Source organism: Hyla sarda, chromosome 2 (assembly GCF_029499605.1).
Source record: "Hyla sarda isolate aHylSar1 chromosome 2, aHylSar1.hap1, whole genome shotgun sequence".
In the NCBI taxonomy this organism is placed as follows: Eukaryota; Metazoa; Chordata; class Amphibia; order Anura; family Hylidae; genus Hyla; species Hyla sarda.
This window is the reverse complement of record NC_079190.1, coordinates 216,587,548-216,607,273: the sequence shown is the minus strand read 5'-3', so window position 1 is coordinate 216,607,273 and position 19,726 is coordinate 216,587,548. Positions and strand designations below refer to the sequence as shown.

At 41.4% G+C, this 19,726-nt stretch overlaps 1 protein-coding gene across 2 annotated transcripts in view; it reads left to right on the top strand.

Annotated features, from left to right (window-relative positions):
- The window catches only part of AKAP1 (A-kinase anchoring protein 1), an 82,414-nt gene extending 66,064 nt beyond the window's left edge, over window positions 1–16,350 (top strand). For both annotated transcript variants that reach the window (XM_056556346.1, XM_056556347.1), the window contains exons 9-11: window positions 5,571–5,644; window positions 7,116–7,181; window positions 15,453–16,350. In XM_056556346.1, the coding sequence (XP_056412321.1) occupies window positions 5,571–5,644; window positions 7,116–7,181; window positions 15,453–15,515 (203 nt within the window). In that variant the 3' untranslated portion in view covers window positions 15,516–16,350. The remainder of the gene's footprint in view (window positions 1–5,570; window positions 5,645–7,115; window positions 7,182–15,452) is intronic.
- Window positions 16,351–19,726: the final 3,376 nt, after the last annotated feature.

The window sequence follows — 19,726 nt, the reverse complement described above, 5'->3', positions numbered from 1 at the left end:
TCGCTGTCTGGAGCCGGTTCCTGTGACATGGGGAGGCCGGAGCAAAGCGCACGGTGCAGTACTGACGTTAGACGGGGACAGTGTCGTACGCGGAAGCTGCGTTAGACACTCAAGAGAAGCGGTCCCCTTTCGGAGGAGTACTGGAGACGTGAAGTGGCCCCCGAACGGGATGGAGCCTGGAGGGCGTCGCAGACTGGGTGGTGCGCTCCGGAAGGCGAGGAAAGAATAAAGACGCCAGCAACTGTGTGGCAGCGGCAAGCTGCAACAGATTTGGATCTATGCATTGATCGGGCACATCGTCTTCCCAAACCCCCGAAGCTACCTTCTGCCGCTGCGCGAGACACAATAGTGACCCTGATGTGTAGAAAAGAGTTTTCTGAAGGGACTAAAATTCTCAGAGAAAATGCAATCCAATATAGATGGGGATTTGCTGTTAGTTCTATTATCTCACAAAGGAACTAAATATGTGGCAGAGACTCCTAAAGATCTTCTATGCTTATGCCAAGCTTGGGAGCTTCCAGGGACACCACCTATAGAAAGGAAATGGCACATATGTTAGTTTGAATTGTAAGATAAATAATCAAACATATCTTATTATTGGGGTTTACGCTCCAAATAAAAAACAGACTACGTTTTTTTGTTCATTAATAGCGAAAAATCATCCCCATCAGGGACCCCTCTTTAGGTAATAAACCGGCTATATGGAGAGCCCCCCCATATATAATTCTAAACCCAGTATTTAAGGATAAATTAGCTGAAGAAATAAATTAATTTATGTATAATGAGGGCTCAGTACAGTCATACACAACTTTGTGGTGTGCCTTTTAAGGCAAATATAAGAGGACATATAATCAATCAAATAGTACATAATAATAGACAGACTCAAGCAAAGAGAATAAAAATACGGGAAGAAAATAGCCGAATTACATAGACAAAATCAGAACGCCCCTCATCCGACCTGCTTAACCAATTGTCAACTGTGGGCCAAGAGTTACGTATGCTAGATTTATAGAAATATCAATCAACTGTGGAACGACTTAAGTTACAATATTATGGTCAATGAAATAAATGAGGCGCTTATTTAGTGCGTCAATTAAAAATTAGAGAGTAAATCTAAAATTACTTATTTAGAAAAACCTGATGGAGCTAAAATATTGAATCCCCAAGCTATTGCAGATGCTTTTTCAACTTTTAACTTTAACCTATACAATATTTCAAATGATCTGAGTTCACGTCCTCCTACATCAGATACAATTAAATCATTTTTGTCTTCATTTTCATCACCTAAATTATCATTAGAACAAACCCTGGCTTTGGAGAGGGAAATAATTAAGGTTATTGAAAGCCTTAAAAGTCGCAAGGCTCCAGGTCCGGATGGATTAATGATTTTTATAAATTACATTCTGAACACATTGTATCACACCTTACAAAATTATTTAAAACATTTCAAACAGGAATTATACCAGCAGAAATGTTAGAAGCGGTAGTAATTACTATACCTAAACCAAATAAAGCGCCAACAAATGTAGCAAATTATAGACCAATTTCGTTACTAAACACGGATCTTAAGATATATGCCAAGGTTTTAGCATTAAGATTGGCTCAGATCCTGCCTTTTATAATACATCCTGATCAAGTGGGGTTTGTGGCGGGGCGCCAAATGTTTGAGGGAACTAGGAAATTTGTAAATGTGATTGCTCAGGCGGGGCTCGGTCGGATGCCTTCTCTGTTGCTATCTATAGATGCGGAGAAGGCATTCGACCGGGTCAACTGGGCTTTTTTGAGACAGGTTCTGGGCAAATATGGACTCCCACAAAATTTTATTAGTTCAGTAATGGCGATGTATTCAGAGCAATCTGCGAGAGTGTGGGAGGGGCAATTTAAAAAAAAAAAAAAAAATCTATATATAATGGTACCCGCCAAGGCTGTCCTATATCACCCTTGTTATTTACTATCATTATAGAGCCTTTAGCAGAACTGATCCGCACTTCACCTTTAATTTCGGGGGTTTGAACAGCATCTGTAGAGCATAGTATAGGCTTATAATGATGTGCTGATTGCATTGACAGAAGTACAAAATTCTCTGCCTGCAGTGATAAATATTATTCAAGCCTACTCAGAAGTTAGCAATTATAAGGTTAACTTTAGTAAATCAACAATCCTACCAATTGCTATGAAGTCAGAAATAGAACAACATTTAAGAAATTTATAGAACATAAGTTGGACTAACGAGACTATCACTTATTTGGGGATAAAATTAACTGCAGATTTAAAGTCCCTATCTCTTATTAACCTGGACCCACTAATATTATACGCAAAACAGACTTTAGAGATATATTCGAAACTGCCCACGTCATGGATAGGTCGAATAGAGGTAATAAAAATGTTTATATTGCCCAAAGTAATATACCTTTTCCAGAACTTACCGATTGTTACCCATCGCATAGAATAAAAGAATTACAAACTATGGTGTTGAAGTACATATGGAAAGGGGGCAAACATAGAGTAAGAGCGAGTACGCTATATGTGGCAAAGGCAGAAGGGGGACTGGGATGTCCGAATTTTGAAACATATTATGCAATTGTATTCAAATAAAATTTTGGTGGCATGATAAATTAGATAAAACTTGGGTACTTTCAGAAGCAAGTCAGTTAAAAGCCTCGACTAACGTCATACTATGGTCTGTAGCAACGGCTAAGCTCTTGATAAATACCAGTTCTCCTACAGTTCTAGCATCTATAAAAGTATGGAAGAGCCTAGTTAGTAAAGGCATAATACATTTTATAAGACACTCCACCATACCAATAACTGTCCTAGAATACCTTATCCCCAATTTGAGGCTTGGGGAATGGAAGGATAGAGATATAGAAACAATTTCAGATATAGAGAAACAGGGGACTTTGATGCCCTTTGGTGAAATATGCTCTAGATTTAATATGTCAACAAGAGACTTAAGTATCTACAGTGAAGACGTCGTCTTACTACTTTGGAATGGAGCAGGGAAGAAATAAATCATACAAAATTTACTTTCAAAACCCTGAACGTGTTGATAAAGGTATCTCTCGGACATATAAGTATTTATGCCTAGAGATCCCTGTCCCTAGCTTTTAAAACTAAAATGGATTGACCCAAGTCTTCTTCCCAAGATGAATGGGCATTTGTGTTTAGTTTACCATTTAGAACCTCACATTGTGTTAATCACTTGGATATCTCTAGGAAGTTATTATATAGATGGCATTGGGCTCCGACACAACTGAATCGTATTTCCTTTAAAATGTCTAAGTATTGTTGGAGATGTAAAGTGGAAATAGGGTCATTAATTCATATATGGTGGGAGTGTCCTTTAATTCAAAAATTCTGGAATCAAATAAGAAGCCTGATTAGTAAAATATTCAATTATACCATCAATTGCGGGCCACAGGTAGCGTTACTTTCACTTACCACAAACAATTTACCATTATCCGAATTAACAATAACATCACATTTTATTTGTGGCACGCAATCAAGTTGCTAGGAAATGGAAAACGGATACAATCCCAGATATTACAGAACTAGGCAATATGGTACATAGGAATTGTAAGTTGGAGGGCTTGATAGCACAAAGTAACTCAGAGTGAGAAATATGAATCCTCATGGAGTTTATGGAAGCAACATAGAGGGGAAATACCATAAAGAGAGTAAAAAGAGATTAAAAAGTACGGCCATGGAGTAGAATAAAATACGGTACTACAGACGTTAAGGTCCACGAAATAAGGAAGATTTGTAGATTTGTGTATGAATGAAGTGTTGAATGAATTTGGGTAAGATTAGTCCCCCTATATAAATATTCGGAGATGGGTGTTATTCTTTAGCAGTAAGGGTAAAGTTAATTAATTAATTGTTTGTATTATATATTATGCTTTGTGTATTGTTAATAACAATATAATTACAATAAAAAATAATTAAATCAAAGGGTTGTCCAGTATAAACGCTTATCCCCCTATTCACAGAATAGCATAGTAGCTGATCGTGGGTTGTCTGAGTGCGTTAGACGGCACGCACTCTATTTCTATGGGAGCACCGGAGATAGGTGGATAACATAGTTTTTACTGGACAATACCTTTAATGGAATTGTTCAGACCTGGTCTTTTCCCATCAATCGGACATCATTGAGAGCTCATGCTACACACCTATGGACGCCAAAGGCGTAACACTTAGTTACCCCAACACCGAAATAAATAGTAGAAAACTGTATAAAAATTAGATTTTATTAAAAATTACAAAAACATAACATTTAAAAAGTACATAGTAGGCGGAATAAAAATACATACACACACATACATATATATATATATATATATATATATATATATATATATATATATATATATAAATTAATCTCTAGAAAATTCTGCATATATAATAGTTATTATGTAGCAGGGTGCAAAAGGGGGATGAGGTCCCTGGTGTATTGCATGTGTGAGCCTTGGTAGTTAAATAAATGGGTGAGGGCGTATGCCGATTTATTGCTGTCAGACATACGCCCATTTATTTAACTCACACGTGCAATACACCAGGAACCTCATCCCCCTTTTGCACCCTGCTACATAATAACTATTATATATGCAGAATTTTCTATCTAGAGATTAATTTTTTATAAACTGATACAAATACATTATATAAATTTTATATATATTTTTTTTTTATTCAGTCTACTATTTTAATTCTACTATTATAATCTTTAAATGTGTTTTTGTAATTTTTGCTCACATATTTTTATACAATGCTCTACTATTTATTTTGGTGTGTGTGTGTGTGTGTATATGTGTATATATATATATATATATATATATATATATATATATATATATATATATGTGTGTGTGTGTGTATATATTGTTTTTCTGGTCTCAGTAACCCCTCCCTACTTTATTTTACTATTGAGCCATATACTTTGGACTTTATAGGTTACTTGTCCTAGTCTAATGCAACACATGCACACTACTTGTTGGGTGTCAGACGGTTGCCTTAGAAACTGTCCTGTCCAGCATGCATCAGCTTCTCTTAGCTGCACAATCCCTTTAGTCCATGGTCACACTTTAATTTATACTTTATAAAGCCCCAGTTTTAGCACAGTTATTTAACAGAAAATAACTATTGTATTGCAGTAAACAGTTAAATCTGTAATCTACTGATACAGCCTGTATGTATAAGGTCTCCCTATGGTAGGCACAGAGGCCCTCAAAGACTGCCACAGTAACAAATTGGCACCTCTTAATTGTCACGGGTGCTTATTGGACCCCTGACAAATGTGCCACCAGTCAGGGGGCGGATCAGCAGGGGAGCAAGGAAGGTAACCATAGGTTATTTTTTTTTTTTTTCTGGAGCATTTGCCTGAGCAGGATTATGCTTAACTGATTTAGACTCTGCTTAAATAATGAAAACCACAACTAATCCCTGATGAACCCCATTGTTTAACTGCTATACCCACAATGTCAGTTCTGAAGTGCACTTGCTGTTGCATATCACTTGATTTGTTTGATATAGCTAAATATTATTTAAAATTTGACTGATTTCTTCTGTGCTCTTAGAAGAGGATCACTTTTCAGCAGAAGCAGATGCTACCGCAAATGAAATGACAAGGGGCACAGCCTTGCTTGCACAGGTAATTGTTTACTTTATTTATAAATGGTAACCACAAGACTTTGTTCACACTGCTGTTTTTTCTTTTGTACTTGACCTCCTCCACTGCACCTGCTCTAGTTTACGGTGTTTAGTGTATTGATAGGTAGGATGCTGAGTGATGCATATTTCACATACTCATCTGTGTAAAAACCATAATCTGGGAGCACCATCCGGAGAGCATAAAAAGGGGCAGTTAGGGATGGAACATTGCTCAAACGTTTGCATATCCTTGGAAAATTGGTAATGTGTGTGCCATTCTTAAATGGGCAATGTCATTGTGTAAACTTTCTCTATGTTGCTTCGTAGCCAAAGTTTATATCAAAAGTTTGTAAATATCATCTATTAAGAAATCTGTTGCATTTTGCAGAAAAATCCTATCTAGCCACCACTAATGCGTCCCTTTTCAGCACTTTGGGTCTCAGCCTTACAGTGTGACATAGATCCAGTACCTGATGTGCAGAAGGGTCGTGTTTGCTCTGCACTCATCCCAACAGATTAATTTGCATACTGAGTGGGAACAGTTCTGCTATGGAGAGTGAGGGGGAAGTTGCAGTGTGGCTGATAACAAAGTACATCTCAGCTCCATAAGTTATAGGACTGCAGACAGTTCACAGGGAGCTGAAACTGCTTTTGTTCTGGTGTGCCTGGTCACACCACCTCCCTTTCTCTCTCCTTCTCTGCTTTAACTTACTGAGGTACAGGTCCTGTCCTGGAAGCAGAGCATTTGTACAGGGAGGGAAGAGATGTGCATGCTGCCACTCCTTGCTGTCTCTGGCACTTCAGCTCCAAAGAAAAACAATTTTATAACTTTACTTTCTGCCATCAGAAGTAAGAGGTGTGGTTATTTTTATCATGTGACCTGCAACCTCATACGGACCTTACAGATTCCCTTCAGGATAGATTCAGAAATCAGTATGAAAGTTCTTCCCCGTTGTTTTCATCAAGGGAATTTTTATTCTTACTAGAAGCATGGTTTATTTTCTGTAACACAGAAAGCTTTTCGGTTTATACCTTGTGGCAGTCTAGAACAGTATCAGATCTGGCTACATAAAATGCTAAACTTATGCTCCTTTTTTCCAGTTTAAGGGTAGGGTCTCATGGAACAGATCCGCTGCGTATCTTACTCTGCGCATCTATTGTGCCTCTAGCTGTTTCGATTGCCACTCCGAGCAACCACACGGGCCTGCAAGTCACCGTGCATACTCGCAGTGTACTCGGACATCGCAGAGTCTGAGTACACTGCACATGCGCGAGGTGACTTGCAAGTCCATGTGTGGCTGTGGATCCGTTCCATGTGACCCTACCCTAACTCACAAACATGTAAACAGGAGAAATAATGTCAAACAGTACAAAATTTTGGGAACTTGCTAATTGTCTAATATTACTGCTGTTAAATGTGCCTTTACAGTCTATCAACTTTTCTAAATCATGACTTTTTATTTTTTTTGTAGGTTACAAATTATGATGCTGCAACAGGACTTCCACTTGTGCAGTTATGGAGTATGATGGCAGATGAGGTGGGATTTTAAAATTAACTGCACAATTTCTTGCATGCTCCTGAAAGTTTAGTATTCTTTAAAAAATGAAAACCATTGGGATTCCCCTCTTTCCCCACCCTTCTATCTTCTCTCATCTTGGTTGGTGATTTTGGATTTGTATCATTACTTCTCTTCTTCCTTAATGAAACACTCTTATCAGCAAGTCTAAACTAATAGTCTACACTTGTGTTGTACTGTACTTTTCTATTAAGCTCTGAATAAAATATGGATACATCTGCAATATTACTCCAGATAAACAAATTTCTGTTAATATACCACTTTTAAAGTTTCCTTGTCATAAAAAAAGCTTTTTTTTTAAATTGTCTTGAGATATTTCAAAACTTTTAATTGGCTGTCAATATAGGTGTTTCCCCAGCCAATAGCGATGGCTGTAACGGTCACTAGCAGCCAATCCCTTGCTGCATAGTATAGTATCAAAGCATAGAGAAAGGCAAAGCAAAATAAAATCTGAAATTAAGTGTAAAAAAAAAATAAAAATAAAATAATAATAATAAAATATATATAGCCAAAAGTGTGTATAGGTAGCTGCAACCCGACAGTAGTAGTGTTACTGCCAGATGAGTACTAATGGGATAAAGGTTGTGTATCCCATACAACCGGTGAGCAATGTATAAAGTGGGGGTACACTTTCCTCAAGGGCTTGTCAGTCACCAATAAATGGGTGTATATAAAATATATGTAAAAAATTATGTAGATCCAGTGAATTAATTTAAAACAATTTATTATTACAAAGATAGTGCTTGTGGTGTTCTTTGTAGGGCCCTTACATCGGACTCGCCACGATAAGCAAGGTAGTGAATGTATAAAATATTCATACAATAAAATAAAATTGACTTATATTATACACGGTAAAAAAGTGCTGGTATCCCAGTGTGGAAAATAGTCTGTAGCGCTTATAGATGTATGCATGGAGATCGTGCCTTATATTGTTGTTTACAAATATCTTATAGTCTGAGTAGGGATGTCTCTGTATTGCTCGTATCTGGTCAGGATGCTGCATGTGGCAGCGTGTTGATAAGGGGTTAAAATCCTTGTGCTCTGCAGTGCTGGGGTTTCCTTGTGTGTATCCCACTCTACCCTGGTGACACAGGGATAGAGATTGGTGAGTGGGATATAGATAGTCTCTTAATTGTAGGACAAACAAGGTGAAAGCCAGCTCACCCCGCCCCGGACAGTAGAGCACGGATCCAGGTGCTGGACGGCACCAGCCAATAGCAGGAAAATGAAGGAGATCGGATCCAGCTCAATGCAGGTAAAATCAAACGCTATAGGCGCTCTTAGTCAAACGCGTTACTTGTTCCTTCCTTGTCCTATGGATTAAACCTGATTTTACCTGCATTGAGCTGGATCCGGTCTCCTTCATTTTCTCTTAATTGTAATCCTGTGGGTGCATTAGGCTGCGTTCTGCAGCACTGGAGGCCCCTCAAATGTGGACCACTCTACCCCGGCGGTGCAGGGAAAGTTTGGGGGATTTGGCACACTGTGCCTCTTACCAGCAATGTCATGGACCCTGGTTGCCGGAAAAATTTTTTGACGGGGAGACGTACGCTGGCTTGCGGGATGCGTACAACCCCGGAAGTGTGCTCCTGTAAATTTCATGCGATCCGGTGAATGATGGTAAAGATTGTCTGGTTTGCCAATACTGGGGTACAGGTGATAGAGGCTAGACGTGTTTTGAGGTACTGATCTACCTCTTTTTCAATAGCAATCTTGCTATTGAAAAAGAGATATATATGAGTACCTTGAAGCCCAGACTTGAGGAAAGTGTACCCCCACTAATATATATTATCTCAACAGAAGAATACAGCAGCACACTGCTAGCACAAAGAGATAGATAAAACAGGAGTATATAGATACAACAGGAAAAACTATACAACTATGGTGTAATAAATGGAAATATAAAATTATGAAGTAGTGAGGTACTTAGCTTGCAATTTGGCGGCCAAATAGCTTGGACCGTCCCACCGCGATAAGGTGACCTCATTTGGGACGGTGCTTGCTATATTATAATATGATGCTTACTATATTCTGTTAGCAGCAGTAGCCTCTCTTTTAAACTTTATCCTCGTTATAAGGCTAGCAAGCTTAAAGGAAACCTGCCATCACTTTCATGCTGCCTGAACCATAAGTCATTGGAGTCCTCAGAGGCTTCTCCCTGCCCCACCAGCCTTGATTGAGCTCTCCCTGTTTGGAATAGAGATCAATCAAGACCAGCAGGGCAGGCAGATTTCTCCAGACACAACCCAGTGACTCCTCATTTAGATAGCATAATACAGGCTCCCTGTGAGGCTGTGTTCACGCAATATTTTGAGTTGGGTGAAATTGTAGCAAAAATTTTGCTATTTTACTGTGATTGTGCAAATAGCTGTACAATAGTTTCACTTTTGCTGCATTTTCTCACACAAAAAAATGTGTGAGCACAGCCTAAGCAGTAGAAAGTAAAGATGCTGGCTGCAATTAGCGGTTAGCCACTGGTGCTCAAGATTCCCAGAGAATTGCAGCCACCACCTGGACTTTCCGCTGTTAAAACTCCAGGTGCCAACTGTAGTAGCTGTAGAATTTTACTGCTAGGTGTAGGAACGGCCTTAACCCCCTTAAGGACCACAGGATTTTTCATTTTTGCACTTTAGTTTTTCCCCCTCACCTTATAAAATAACGCTTTCAATTTTCCACCTACAAACTCATGAGGGCTTGTTTTTTGCACCACCAATTTTACTTTGTAATGACATCAATTTTTAAAATTCAAAGAAAAAAAAATGGCATTTATCGGTCTGAAACCATTGGGGGGGGGGGACACAAAACAGTGGGTATATGCTCTTGCCACTAGGAGGCGCTGACACTAGGCATACAAAAAAGTCAGCCCCTCCTGGCAGGATATACCTCGCCTACAGACCCTGAGCTAATCAGGTTTAGCTTGGTGTCATAGGAGGCAAGACACAGGTCTGGAGCTCTCCAGACCTGGTCTTCTTTTTTGTTTTAAAGGCCTGTGTTAGGTTCTTTTATTGCTTTTCTTTTCTGTCTTCAGGTGGGGGTTCAGGAGCATGTTCCCTGTTCCCCCATATGCGGCTAAGGGGCACTGGAAAATAGAAAACAAAATGCACCATTAACCCCTTCCCGCCAACAGCCAGCACCTTGGGGTCGCACCTTGGGTCTAGGTCCCCCTATTTTCCCTGCTCGTCCTGTCTGTTGCAGCATGACGTGATGCAGGTAACTAAATGGCTGGCTGAAGACCTCTTTAGGAGAGTATGGCGGGTATAGGGTAAGTATATCCCTATCCCCCTTCTTTTTCCTACTATACTACCACTATTCCTATGGAGCCCCCTGATCTCGGGGGTCTCCCTGGGGGATGGGGACTTCTCTCCTTTTTTTTTATAAAGAAGTACCTTATCTTTTTCTCAGTGCCGGGGATTGTCGGGCAGTTCTCCCCTTCCCCTCCTGCGATCGTGCGGCCGGCGGTTTTTACTTTTGCTTCAGGATGCCGACCGCAGCCGGCTCATGCTGCCGACATCCCGGCCGGCGTATCCCTCTGTCAGATGCCGGCCGCTGCCCTGCTCGCGCTTCTGGCATCTTCCTTCGCCGACACTTCATTCGGCCACGCGGGAGTTAAGCGTTATCATGGCTGGGGCTGGAGCTTCTCCCCACATGCGGTGGAGCTCCTCCCACTTCTGCGGGTAGCCTATAGTCTCCTGGCGCGTGCACCCAGGGGACACTGGTGCACCGATCAGCCCGGTGCGCGCGCTTGGGGGGTCAACTTCAACCAATAGGAGGCGGCCTGCTATATGGGCTGCTAACTCCTTTCCTCATCTCTCTGCTCCGTGCTTCACGCAGCTGCTCCTGGTCTCCTCAGCTCTGCTAATACAGCCTTCTTCATCAGCAGCGGGACACAGAACTGGTGAGATTGCTCCCATTTTTTCTTTACTGACTATAAGGCTACCAGCTATGTCCAACCCCAGACAGGCGACTGCCCTGGTCACCTACTATGCCTTTGTGGGCTGTAAGTCCAAAATTCCTGGTGGTTCTACGGAATCTACCTGCTCCGGCTGCTCCTCCAAACTAACCATGCCGTCTGTTTCGGTATCTCCTGTGTTTCCGTCGGAATGCGTGGGGCCCGTCCCTCCTCCAGAGTGGGTATCTTCCCTTAACCAGTCGATTTCTGAATTTGCTAGGGTCTCCAAATCAGTGGCTTCTGCCTTGTAGCAGTCCTCTCTGCGGGATTCGCCCAGGGAATCTTTGTATCCCCTGACCCCCTCCCTATTCCACCGCGCTCTAAGGTAATTGCCTCTGGTTCTTCTCTAGAGTACATCCGGGGTAGTCTCTCTTCCCGCAGGTCTCGCTCCTCTTCCCCGGCTGACCGGCAGCGCCCCCTCTCCAGGGGCCGTTCTCCAAATCCTCGTGCTAGATCCCAGTCCCCTCGTTCTAGGTCTCTCTCACCTCAGTCCAAGGATAGCTCCGCAGTTTCCCACTCCCCAGGGGAAGTAGCGAATGATGAGTCAGATTCTGCCTCGGATCATGAGGCCTACTCAGCAAGGTCCGAAATGGTGGACAGATTTGGGTCAGCCATCAGGGACACTTTTCAGCTGGAGGATCCCAGAACTGATCCGGAAGTTTCCTTTTGCCGCTCTCGGCGTACTCCGAAGGCTTTCAGTGCCCATGCGGAATTTGACGCCTTGTTGGACGTGGTTTGGAAGCACCCGGGAAGATGATTTCAGGGAACAAAGAAGGTTCAAGCTCTATTTCCCTTTCCTCAGGACCTAGTTTCGATAAGGACTGTGCCACCTACAGTTGATCCTCTGGTCTCCCGCCTGTCCAAGTTCACTACTCTGCCTCTTGTAGACGGAGCATTGCTTAAGGATCCTGCGGACAAGAAGATGGAGAATTTGGCAAAATCCACTTTTGAAGCGACAGGGTCCTCATAGCTTCCCACCTTTGCTTCTGCTTGGGTGGCCAAGGCGTTTTCAGTTTGGGCTTCCCAGTTTCGCCAGGGTATCCTTTCGGGTGCTCCCATGGAGGAATTGGCGGACATGGCTCATCAGCTCTCTCAAGCCAGTGACTTTCTTTGCTCAGCGGTCTTAGAGTCCGCTCGCTGCGCGGCTTTTGCTTCGGATAACTTGATTGCCATTCTCCACTCCATGTGGCTCAAGGCGTGTGATGCTGATGCTGCTTCAAAGAGGTCACTTACAGAGTTACCCTTCTCCGGTTCCCGGCTCTTTGGGAAACAGCTGGATGAAATTATCTCCGAAGCCTCATCGCCCCGACCACTGTCGGAAAATGACTTCCTTTCGGGCCGCCCTCCCAAGCAGGCGCACCCTCAGTCTCGGAAAGTCTCGAAAAAGTCAGACAACCGCACTGGCAGTTTTTCTGCCAAGTCCGGTACCCGTAAGCCTTCCTCTTCCTGAAGGGGAGCGTCGTCTTTTCTGGTGGGAGGTCGCCTTTCTCTCTTCCAGGACATTTGACTGGCTCAGGTCCAGGACTCCCGGGTAAGGGACGGTATTTCGGGGGGGTTTATCGGATGGAACTCTCTTCCATCCCCTCCACGTTCCCCTTCTTTGGCAGTGGCTATGCATACACTCCTCTCTCAGGGAGTGATAGTGCCAGTTCCCCCAGGGGAACGTTTTTCAGGGTTCTACTCAAACCTTTGTTCCCAAGAAGGAGGGCTCTGTCCACCCCATTCAGGACCTCAAGCTGCTCAATCGCCATTTGCGTCTCCATCACTTTCGAATGGAGTCTCTCCGATCCGTGGTGGCCTCCATGGACCAGGGTGAGTTTTTCGTCGGTGGACATCAGGATGCCTTTCTCCACATCCCTATTTTCCCGGCCCATCACTCAAGAACAGCAGGGGCAGCCGGCTTCTTACATGACAGTGCACTTAATCGATCACCAGCTGAGGCGGAACATCGCTGCGGCCGGTGATGGGCTGAGGGCTCTCAGACGTTCCCGTCCCCAGGGAGCAGGTGAGGCCGGTACCGGACCAACGGGAGGTGAGAGTTTATTTTGTTTATCTTTTGCAGCCCGGGCATAGGGATGCAGCGTACAGTACAGAGTTCCAGCGCTGGCGGCCCGCAACAAACCGGAGGATGAGGACGACAGGGCTTGCGGGTGACAGGATTAGTTCCCTGATGGGGACAGTGCAGCGCTGGGCTGATAATTCATTCATTTCCGAGGGGGAGGGGGCCCACCCGTTATTGCGGTATGGAAAAAATTCATATCGTGCAGGACAAAAATTTCGGTATGAACCGGTATACCGCCCAGCACTAATACCCACGGTTCTGTGTCCCCCCAATGGATCCTCAGAGAGAGATTTTACGGTAAGCATAAAAAATCTATATTTTGTAACTTTTGGGAGCTTTCGTTACTACGCAGTGCAGTTTTCTATAAAAATGACACCTTATTTTTATTCTGTAGGTCCATATGATTAAAATGATACCCTACTTATATATACGCCATTGACCGCGCAGTTTAACATTATATATATATTTTTTTATAGTTCGGACATTTACGCACGCGGCGATACCACATATGTTTGTTTTTAGTTTTTATATATTTTTTTATATGGAATTAGGGAAAAGGGGGGTCTTTTTTAAACTTTTATTAAGGAATGGGGGGGGGTTAGAGATGAGCAAAGTTACAGCAATTTGATTCGTCACGGACCTCGCGGTTCGGAGGTTGCTGACTTAAGCCTCCTTCCTAGGACTGTATCCTCCTTTTCCAGCCCACTGGAGCACCTGAAAGCTGAACTAATTTATGTAGGCTAAAGTCAGCAACTGCCGAGCCGAGAAGTTTGTGACCAATTGAATTGCTGTAACTTCGCTCATCTCTACAAAAGGGGGGAGGGTAATGTGGTGTTCGTTTTATTTTTATTTTATTTTTTTATATACTGTCTAAAGGAAGCGGTAAATACTGAGGGCTTACCTCTCCTTTCTTCCTGGTCCCGGCTCTCGGATTGATAAAGCCTGGCAGGACCAGGCTTTATCAATCGAGTGCGCAGAGCACACAGATCAATGTGGTCCTCCCTAAGGGGACCAAGTGTGAAAAAAAAGTGAATAAAAAGTGGGGAAAAAAAACACCCATGAACCCCTTCCATATTAAAAGTTTAAATCACCCCCCCCCCCCTTTTCCCAAATTCAATATAAAAAATATGTAACCATAATAAAAATAAACATGTGAGATCACCAAGTGCGTAAATGTTCAAACTATAAAAATATATAGTTAATTAAACCACACGGTCAATGGAGTACATGCAAAAAATTCTTAAGTCCAAATTAGCATATTTTTGGTCATTTTATATAATGAAAAAATGAATAAAAAGCTATCAAAGTCCAATCAATACAAAAATTGTACCGCAAAAAAATGAGCCCACATACCGCCCAGTACGCAGAAAAATTAGTTATAGGGGTCAAAAGATGACCATCTTAAATGTGTAAATTTTCGTGCATTTAGTTAGGATTTTTAAAACAAAGCCAAAACCTATATAAGTAGGGTATAATTTTAATCGTATGGACCTACAGAATAAAGAGGTGTAATTTTTACCTAAATATGTACTGCATAGAAACAGAAGCCCCCAAAAGTTGCAAAATTGTATTTTTTTGTTCAATTTTGTCGTACAATTATTTTTTTTTTGGTTTTGTTTTGCTGTAGATTTTTGGGTAAAATGACTTTCATTACAAAGTAGAATTGGTGGCGCAAAAAATTAAGCCATCATATGGATTTTTTTAGGTTCAAAATTGAAAGGGTTATGATTTTTAAAAGGTAAGAAGGAAAAAACTAAAGTGGAAAAACAATCTGTCCTTAAGGGGTTAAACAACTGATGGTCTTGTTGATCGGCAGTCAATGTGCAGCCACTGGTTGTGTAAAGCGTACCTTTGAGGTCCCTGTGGCAGAACTTGCTTAAATGTTATGGGCTCTTCTGATCCCATGACTTGCTCTGAGACTCTCGATCTAGAGATGGATTTGCCAGACTTCCTTTAGACTTGCATGGGACTTCCGACAAATGCATCTTCAGATCACGATAGTCTTGGAGCAATTCACAGGGTGAAAAGTAGCAGGGAAATGTAAGCACTTATTCTGCTGCTGGGACCACCATTAGAAGTACCCTTTTAAGGGATGTTTGCACGGTTGGAGTTCTTATATTCAGTGATCTGTGTTTACATTGTTTAATGTTCTATAGAGTTATAAAGAGCATACATGCATATCAGATGTTCAGTTTCTCATTTTTGTTTTTCCCTCTTGTAGGTGTTGTCCATCAACAGGACTCTTGTGGAGAGAGGCTTTGCACAGTGGATAGAGAGCTATTAACAGTTCTAATGCGGTTTACTTGCACCATTTCAGGCTTGGTATGGTTTCCCCCTTCCCTCATTTTTGGTCTACGGTTAAATATATAAAAATCAAAAAATCATGCAAAAGACTGATTTTTTTAAAAGCCATATATTTGTAGCTCTAAGCATCTTACTGTTGTCCATAATGGTAGCCCTGAAAGCGCCACCAAACACTGTTCTTTGGTCATCTTATTTCCCTTTGGATGAGTCCTTCAGGATGAAGTACAGTCATGTTGCATATTTTATATAAAAGATGAAGTATGCAAATATAAGAAGTGTTACCATAAGAGAGTGCCAGACGAGTTACATATGGAACTGAATGATTGTCTTTGTACACGTACCACTCATGTAGCACCCTGCCTGCCAAGCCTGATTGTAATTTATTTTGTAGCTGTGCAAATCCTTTGTAAATATATTGACTCAAGAACTGATCACTGTAATATTTTTGTATCTGAACGCTGTAAAGAGAAAGGGAATTTTGCAGTTTCCACACTACTTGTCATCTGTCCCTCAATACTGTAGCACAGAAACTCACTGATGAATTTAGAATGTGTTCTCTGTGCACATGTGTGGCTTGTTGTCATATGGTCTGATGTTGCTGTGATCTAATTTGCTATACTCTGCTGTACAGATGTAAAAAGTTACAAAAAATGAAGTTGCATTGGTGTGCCCTTTTTTATTTCTTGACAAATGGATTTTTAAACATGTCAAAGTAATATAAATCCACTGGAAAGGTATTGTAAAATGGATATTTTTTCCTAAGCCTGTTGTGAGCGGGGTTGATTAAAAATAAAGCACTGAACGGGAAGCATTAATGCCTGAATGCTTTGTGACTTCTTTCTAATGTTTCAGAGGAATGTTCCAGAATCTGTTGAGTCTGTAGTTGTTATGCCACTCAATATGATGCAGGAAAACTCACAACACTTCATTTTTTTAAATATCCTGACAAACTTTGTAGGAAATAGGGGGAGATTTGTCATTGCCTTACTGACATTTTATTGGCTAAAATTTTGGACAGAATTTTTGGCAATTTTTGCGCAATTTCAAAATAGACATCTTTGGAAAAAGTGACTGTAATGCAGTGCTTCATTTTTGACTGCAGTGGACAACATTTATTAACCCCTTAAGGACACAGCCCATTTTCACCTCTAGGACGCAGCCCTTTTTTGCACATCTGACCACTGTCACTTTAAACATTAATAACTCTGGAATGCTTTTACTTATCAATCTGATTCCGAGATTGTTTTTTCGTGACATATTCTACTTTAACATAGTGGTAAATTTTTGTGGTAACTTGCATCCTTTCTTGGTGAAAAATCCCAAAATTTGATGAAAAAATTGAAAATTTTGCATTTTTCTAACTTTGAAGCTCTCTGTTTGTAAGGAAAATTGATATTCCAAATATTATTTTTTTTGGATTCACATATACAATATGTCTACTTTATATTTTAATCATAAAATTGACATGTTTTTACTTTTGGAAGACACCAGAGGGCTTCAAAGTTCAGCAGCAATTTTACAATTTTTCACAAAATTTTCAAACTCGCTATTTTTCATGGACCAGTTCAGGTTTGAAGTGGATTTGAAGGGTCTTCATATTAGAAATACCCCATAAATGACCCCATTACAAAAACTGCACCCCCCAAAGTATTCAAAATGACATTCAGTAAGTGTTTTAACCCTTTAGGTGTTTCACGGTAAAAGCAGCAAAGTGAAGGAGAAAATTCAAAATCTTCATTTTTTACACTTGCATGTTCTTGTAGACCCAATTTTTGAATTTTTACAAGGGGTAAAAGGATAAAATTTATACTTGAATTTGTAGCCCAATTTCTCTCGAGTAAGCACATACCTCATATGTCTATGTAAATTGTTCGGCGGGCGCAGTAGAGGGCTCAGAAGCGAAGGAGCGACAAGGGGATTTTGGAGAGTACGTTTTTCTGAAATGGTTTTTTGGGGGCATGTTGCATTTAGGAAGCCCCTATGGTGCCAAAACAGCAAATAAAAAAAACATGGCATACCATTTTGGAAACTAGACCCCTTGAGGAACGTAAAAAGGAATTAAGTGAGCCTTAATACCCCACAGGTGTTTCATGACTTTTGCATATGTAAAAAATAAAATAAAAATTTCACTAAAATGTGTGTTTCCCCCCAAATTTCACATTTTTGCAAGGGTTAATAGCAGAAAATACCCCCCAAAATTTGTAACCCCATCTCTTCTGAGTATGGAGGTACCCCATAAGTTGACCTGAAGTGCATTACGGGCGAACTACAATGCTCAGAAGAGAAGGAGTCATATTTGGCTTTTTGAGAGCAAATTTTGCTCGGGGGGCATGTCGCATTTAGGAAGCCCCTATGGTGCCAGGACAGCAAAAAAAAACGACATGGCATACCATTTTGGAAACTAGACTCCTTGAGGAACGTAACAAGGGATAAAGTGAACCTTAATACCCCACAGGTGTTTCACGACTTTTGCATATGTAAAAAAAATAATTTTTTTTTTACCAAAAATGCTTGGTTTAGCAAAAATTTAACATTTTTAAAAAAGGTAATAGCAGAAAATACCCCCCAACATTTGAAGCCCAATTTCTCCCGATTCAGAAGACACCCAATATGGGGATGAAAAGTGCTCTGCTGGCGCACTACAGGTCTCAGAAGAGAAGGAGTCTCATTTGGCTTTTTGGAAGCAAATTTTGCTCTGGGGGCATGCCGCATTTAGGAAGCACCTATGGTGCCAGGACAGAAAAAAAAAAACACATGGCATACCATTTTGGAAACTAGACCCCTTGGGGAACGTAACAAGGGGTAAAGTGAACCTTAATACCCCACAGGTGTTTCACGACTTTTGCATATGTAAAAAAAAAAATATTTTTTTTACACTAAAATGCTTGTTTTCCCCCAAATTTTACATTTTTACAAGGGATAATAGCAGAAAATACCCCCCAAAATTTGTAACCCCATCTCTTCTGAGTATGGAAATACCCAATAAGTGGACGTGAAGTGCACTGGGGGCGAACTACAATGCTCAGAAGAGAAGGAGCATCATTGAGCTTTTGGAGAGAGAATTTGGCCATGTGCATTTCCAAAGCCCCCCGTGGTGCCAGAACAGTGGACCCCCCACATGTGACCCCATTTTTAAAACTACACCCCTCACGGAAGGTAATAAGGGGTGCAGGGAGAATTTACACCCCACTGGCATTTGATGTATCTTTGGAACAGTGGGCTGTGTAAATTAAAAATTTTATTTTTCATTTTCACAGACCCCTGTTTCAAAGATCTGTCAGACACCTGTGGGGTGTAAATGCTCACTGTACCCCTTGTTACATTCCGTGAGGGGTGTAGTTTCCAAAATGGGGTCACATGTGGGTATTTATTGTTTTGCACTTATGTCAGAACCACTGTAAAATCAGCCACCCCTGTGCAAATCACCAATTTAGACCTCAAATTTACATGGTGCACTCTCCCTTCTGAGCCTTGTTGTGCGTCCCCAGAACACTTTGCGCCCACATATGGGGTATCTCCGTCCTCAGGAGAAAATGCGTTACAAACTTTGGAGGCTTTTTTTCTTTTACCGCTTGTGAAATTTTAAAGTATGGGGCAACACCAGTATGTTAGTGTACACAAATGTTTTTTTTTTTACACTAACATGCTGGTGTAGACCCCAACTTTACCTTTTCATAAGGGGTAAAAGGAGAAAAAGCCCCCCAAAATTTGTTAGGCAATTTCTCCCGAGTACGGCGATACCCCTTATGTGGCCCTAAACTGTTGCCTTGAAATACGCCAGGGCTCCAAAGTGAGAGCGCCATGTGCATTTGAGGCCCAAATTAGGGATTTGCATAGGGGTGGACATAGGGGTATTCTAAGCCAGTGATTCCCAAACAGGGTGCCTCCAGCTGTTGCTAAACTCCCAGCATGCTTGGACAGTCAATGGCTGTCCGGAAATGCTGGGAGTTTTTGTTTTGCAACAGCTGGAGGTTCCGTTTTGGAAACACTGCTGTAGGATACGTTTTTCATTTTTATTGGGGGGGAAGGGGTGGTGGTGGTGGGGGGGGGGGGGGGGGCAGTGTACGTGTGTATATGTAGTGTTTTACTCTTTATTTTATGTTAGTGTAGTGTTTTTAGGTTACATTCACACTGACGGCGGATTACACTGAGTCTCCCGCTAGGAGTTTGAGCTGCGGCTGCTGCAGCTCA